The sequence below is a fragment of the Musca domestica genome, unplaced genomic scaffold, assembly GCF_030504385.1.
Source record: "Musca domestica strain aabys unplaced genomic scaffold, Musca_domestica.polishedcontigs.V.1.1 15, whole genome shotgun sequence".
Classification (NCBI taxonomy): Eukaryota; Metazoa; Arthropoda; class Insecta; order Diptera; family Muscidae; genus Musca; species Musca domestica.
In genome coordinates this window covers 811,862-817,884 of record NW_026712207.1, presented here as the reverse complement: position 1 = coordinate 817,884, position 6,023 = coordinate 811,862, and the positions used below count along the sequence as shown (strand labels likewise).

At 35.8% G+C, this 6,023-nt stretch overlaps 1 protein-coding gene across 1 annotated transcript; it reads left to right on the top strand.

The window, feature by feature from the left end:
• The first annotated feature begins 2,688 nt into the window (after positions 1 to 2,688).
• On the top strand, positions 2,689 to 5,923 carry LOC101890977 (nedd8-activating enzyme E1 catalytic subunit). Its single transcript, XM_005174981.4, has 3 exons — positions 2,689 to 2,937; positions 3,004 to 3,984; positions 5,662 to 5,923. Exons 1-3 carry the CDS (start codon positions 2,772 to 2,774, stop codon positions 5,868 to 5,870), a joined length of 1,356 nt encoding a protein of 451 aa, XP_005175038.3. The 5' UTR covers positions 2,689 to 2,771; the 3' UTR covers positions 5,871 to 5,923.
• The last annotated feature ends 100 nt before the right edge of the window (positions 5,924 to 6,023 follow it).

The window sequence follows — 6,023 nt, the reverse complement described above, 5'->3', positions numbered from 1 at the left end:
AAGAATACAGGTAGATGCATCAAAGCTTTGGAGCATTGATATGTCAAAAATGTAAATGTTTTTTTTTTTTCAAATAAAAGCAGATATGTGTATGTTTTCTTATACGACGTCATACGAAGGTTATTATAATTCGCGTTTTTTTAAATTTTTCACAAATTTAAATAATTTTTCATTCGAGATTTTCAATTCCAAAAATAGTGCGACAGTTCATTGTCCCAGCAGCTGTGTCAATGCGTCTACCTATATTCTTCTACCATGCTTATATATGAATATTGTAAAATGTCACTATCGACAAAGATCTGTGATTTATAAATCGATTACAAAAAGTGGACTTTGTGATTTTCCATTTTTCAACAATCGAATAATCAAAAATCGATTTGGGGCCTCTCTCTTTTTGGATGTGGGAAAATTGTAATCGGTTACTCACGACGAACTTTAATAAAATACGTTCCACATTGAAAAAGAAAGCCGTTAAACAGTCAAACCTTTGTTGTGGCGTTATCTGGAAATTGGCCAAGTTTCAAATTTCTAAAATCAAAAAAAAAAAAAAAAAAAATAAACAGTCAAACCTACACAAAATGCTTGATGTGAAATGTTCTGCTAATAAAAATTTGAAAAAATCTATAAATAAAAATTGATAAAAATTGTAGCATAATGGACAGTCTCTGATAGAAGGAAATGTTTATATGAAAGGATTGTCATTTACTGATATAAGGCACATGCATGAGTTACAACTACATAATTTTTTTTTTTTTGTAAAAATAAAAACCTATGCCATCAAAAACAAGTAAAATAGTATCAGTCGATTTTGCCAACAAATGTATGTCCCCAGCCTTGAGTTAAGATTATTCAAACTGTCGACTATTTATGGGGGAGTTTCCGAAGTTGGCCATTATTGACCAATTCGTATCTGACCTGAGACTGAAATAAATATTAAAACGTGCCAGATTTGGACTATATCGACTAGTTCGTATACTTTCTATGAGATGTGAGAACATTTTCAGAAAATGTGGAAATATGCGTATTATTCCATTTCCATACTTCATTAAATATAGATAAAAATATTGGTATTTGCAAAATTTGAAGGAAATCGAATATTTGTATCCAATTTTATGCGAAATCATAAATTTCGATAATGTACATATTCATATTTGTGGGTTAGGTACCAGAATTAGTGGGCAGATGTAAATCGTCCTCACCACAGATCCTGCGTTAGCAAAAATATTCGAATGTGTGAAATCTTCGAGCGTTTTGTTTTTAAGAATCTTGGACCCTATATGGGGGAGATACAGAAACGGAATGGTACTACCCATGGTAGAAGAATATAGGTAGACGCGTCGAGACAGCTGCTGGAACAATGAACTGTCAAACCAATTTTTGAATTGAAAATGTTGAATGAAAAATTATTTAAATTTGTAAAAATTTTTGAAAAACGCGAAATATAGTAGCCTCCGAATGACGTAGTATAAGAAAACATATAAAAATGTACTTATATTTGAAAAAACATTTACTTTTTTTTGACATGGTACTACCTCTCATGGTACAATGAATTCAAGGTAGGGCAGAACTACCATATGATTTAATTTTTTTTATTTTTCTGGCTTAATATGTCAACTTCATTTGCTTATGTGTGTGTCTTCTTTTCAATAATAAAAAATTGTTCAGAAAATATTCAAATTCGGGTGTTTTCAAAATGCTTATTGCAACGAATGCATCGACAAAATCTACAGTTTTTGTCGCGAAATAAACCATAAGAGATATATAGAGCATGATATTGAAAAGAAATTTTGACCATTCATTCAGTTTTCGCGGTTTTAAATTATTTATTCAAAATCAATGCAACAAGTTGTTTGCTTTTTTATTGTTTTGATAGCAATTCTGACATTACAAGCCAAACAGGTAGACCCCTATACTTGCAATTTTTTCAAAGTTGACCTACCTTCTCTTCATTGTACCATGCTACCTCTAACATCTTTTTATCAGATCTTGTGTTTATGGAAAACTTGAGATGGACCAAGTCTGAATGGATTTGGTTGTTATTTTCGTGCTTTATGAGCTTCATAGATATTCAAAATTTTGACACTTTGTGGGTGAGGTGCCAGAAGGAGTGAATTGAAATTTTCCATCTTCACATCAGACCCTGGATTAACAAAAATATTGAGGTGTAATTTGAAGACAATTGGACACTTACATCACATTTTATAAGAGTTATAATTATTCAAAATTTTGACCCTTTCTGGGGGAGGTACTGTATGAAGTGGACCGATATTGTCCATTTTCGCACCTAACCTAACACTGATGCAAATATAAGGATTTGCAAAGTGCGAGAAAAATCGACTCCAAATATCTTGAAATGGATTTGGTCCAAAGAGATCTAGGGTCTAAAACCGTTGTTTTTCGATTTTAATTTTAAAGCAGTACAATTTTTGGATGAAATAGAGACTGATTTTATTTTGTGTATTCCATTAATTTCATAGTTTTTGATTTGATTTACACAAACGACTGCGTGCAGTCTTTCCCCATCGGCACAAGCAAATTAAAATCAAGTATTGGCAACCCTACATGCAATCAGCTGTTTTCTCTATCTTCTTTTAGTTTTTATTCTAAACAACCGGCTATTTGGCAATTTTACATTTTTTCACCCATTCGTAATAAAACGAAAAATGACACTTGCAAAAATATGTCACCATTGTGAATGAATTTTTCGTTTTAATTGTGAATTCTCGGTTGCTGCATCAACTTGGCGAGGAATTGCAAATTGCGGCGGGAATATGAGCTCTACCATGTCACCAGCATCTACCAATTCCCTGAATAGCAAACGGTGGCATAGCATGCGGCATATCTTGGAAAGGGCTGGTCCTTTTTGTAAGGCTGACTTTGCGCCATCGCCCGATAATTTGGAATTTTTGCAAAATACTTGTAAAATATTGGTCATTGGTAAGTTAAGGGAGTGGAATCTGTAATAGGGATAACTATAATTGATTTGGCATCTTTTCTTCCCAGGGGCCGGTGGTTTGGGCTGCGAATTGCTCAAGGACTTGGCCTTGATGGGCTTTGGCGACATACATGTCATCGATATGGACACCATTGAATTGTCCAATTTGAATCGCCAGTTTTTGTTTCGTCGCAACGATATTGGCTCCTCCAAGGCTGAATGTGCTGCGAATTTCATCAATAAACGCATTCCAACGTGTCATGTAACACCCCATTGTGCCAAGATTCAAGACTTCGATGAATCATTCTATCAACAGTTCCATATAATTGTTTGCGGTCTAGATTCCATTGTGGCCCGGAGATGGATAAATGGCATGCTGATTTCCAGTCTGCGCTACAACGAAGAAGATGGCAGTGTTGATCCGTCCAGTATCACACCCATGATTGATGGTGGCACTGAGGGTTTTAAGGGTAATGCACGTGTCATCTTGCCCGGCCTTACGGCATGCATTGAATGCACATTGGATTTGTTTCCGCCACAGGTAAACTATCCGCTGTGCACCATTGCCAATACACCACGTTTGCCGGAACATTGTATTGAGTATGTAAAGATTATACAATGGGATAAGGAGAATCCATTCAATTGTTCGCTGGATGGCGATGATCCTCAGCACATTGCCTGGGTGTATGAGCGAGCTTTGGAGCGAGCGACGCAATATAACATTACGGGTGTTACATATCGTCTCGTGCAGGGTGTAATTAAACATATTATCCCGGCAGTGGCTAGTACCAATGCTGTTATTGCTGCCGCCTGCGCCACGGAAGTTTTCAAGCTGGCCACCAGTTGTTACGACAGCATGTGCAATTATATGAATTTCAATGATATCGATGGCATTTATACGTACACCTATGCTGCGGAAAAGTCGGAAAATTGTTTGGCCTGTAGCAATATTCCACAGGTGGTGAATATTGAGGATCCAAATACCACAACCTTGGAGGATTTGATAAAGATTCTATGTGAAAATCCACGCTTTCAAATGAAGCAGCCGGGTAAGTGTGAGGGAGGATGTTCTTAAGAAAATCTTGTATCCATGGAAGACGCTATCCAAAAGGGACTTCATTTATTTTTTGAGAGGCTGTTCTATCTTTCAATTTTTTAGAAGGATGATAGAGGATCCTTGTTATTACCCATAGGTACTCGCCTCTTAATGATAGTGTTTTTTATGTAAGATATTATAATTTAATTGAGGTATTTTTATACCCCGTCATACGACTAGATACGTCCAAAACGTGCCTCATCGAAATAACGGTTTTAGACCCTAGGTCTCTTTGGACCAAATCCGTGTCAGGACATTTGGAGTCGAGCTAGCAATGTCCGTCCGTCTATCTGGCTGGCTGGTGCGCACGATAACCCTCGAAGGGAGTATCTGATTTGATCCAAACTTGATACATCGTAATATTATTGTCAATCTTAGATAGAGTTCGGAGATGGGCAATATCGGTGCACTCCTTCCGGTACCCTCCACACAAAATATCAACAATTTCAATGAAAATAATTTACTGCGCAGAAAAAGAAAGAATAATCCGATTTTGATCTAACTTTGCAAATTCTAATATTTGCATCAGTTCTAGGCCAGGTGCGAAAATGGCCAATTTTGGTCCACTCAATCACGTATCTCCCCCACAAATGGTCAAAATTTTGAATAATTGTAACTTTTATAAAATTTGATGTAAATTTCCGATTATCTTCAAATTATACACATCACAATATTTTTATCAACCCAAGGTTTGGTGCGATGATGGGATATATCGGTTCACTCCTTCTGGTAACTCCCCCACAAAGGGGGAATATTTTCATTGATTTTATTACAAGTATTTTTATTTTCCTCCAACTTAATGTAGAAGAATTTAAGTAGGTATTTTATAGAAGAGGTCTTTCATATACAAGAGCTCAACGAAATCTTTTATAGAGGAGCTCAAGAGGACTTTTATAGAAGAGCTCAAGAGGTCTTTTTATAGAAGAGCTCAAGAGGTCTTTTTATAGAAGAGCTCAAGGGGAGGTCTTTTATAGAAGAGCTCAAGGGGAGGTCTTTTATAGAAGAGCTCAAGGGGAGGTCTTTTATAGAAGAGCTCAAGGGGAGGTCTTTTATAGAAGAGCTCAACGAAATTTTTATAGAGGAACTCAAGAGGTCTTTTATAGAAGAGCTCAAGAGATCTTTTATAGAAGAGCTCAAGGGGTCTTTTATAGAAGAGCTCAAGAGGTCTTTTTTAGAAGAGGTCTTTTATAGAAGAGCTCAAGGGGAGGTCTTTTATAGAAGAGCTCAAGGGGAGGTCTTTTATAGAAGAGCTCAAGGGGAGGTCTTTTATAGAAGAGCTCAAGGTCTTTTATAGAAGAGGTCAAGATGCCGCCAGAGGTCTTTTTTATACGACCCAAAATGTCTTTTATAGAAGACCTCAAGGTAGATCTCTCTTTAGAAAGCATTCTGTCCATAGAAGTCCTTGAAACTCCTTCAAATAAAAAAATATAGAAGAGCTCAAGAGGCCGCAAGTGGTCTTTTTTATACGATCCAATATGTCTATTATAGAAGACCTCAAGGCGGATCTCTCTTTAGAAAGCATTATTGCCACAAGGGTCCTTGAGAAGAACTCCTCCAAATGAAAAAAAAAACTTTCCATTGCTTTTTTACCAATATTTTTATTTTCCTCCTTTTTTCTCTTCCATTACAGGTATCACAACTGTGATTGATGGTAAAAATAAAACACTCTATATGTCCACGGTAAAAAGTATCGAAGAACGTACACGGGCCAATCTCACACAGTCGTTGGGTGAATTGGGTCTCAAGGATGGCCAGCAGATCAATGTGGCCGATCAGACCTCACCGAATACCATAGTTTTACAATTGAAATACAATGGCAATGAGGTGGAAATGGACTAAAGAAAATAAATTTGAAAATTAACTAAAAACAAATTGAAATAAAAAAGGAATTATTTTGAAAAACTAAAAATGAATAAATAAATATCTTTTTAATTTAGCAAAAAAAATAACAAATTAATAATAACAATCATTTAAAAATTAACATAAATTAAA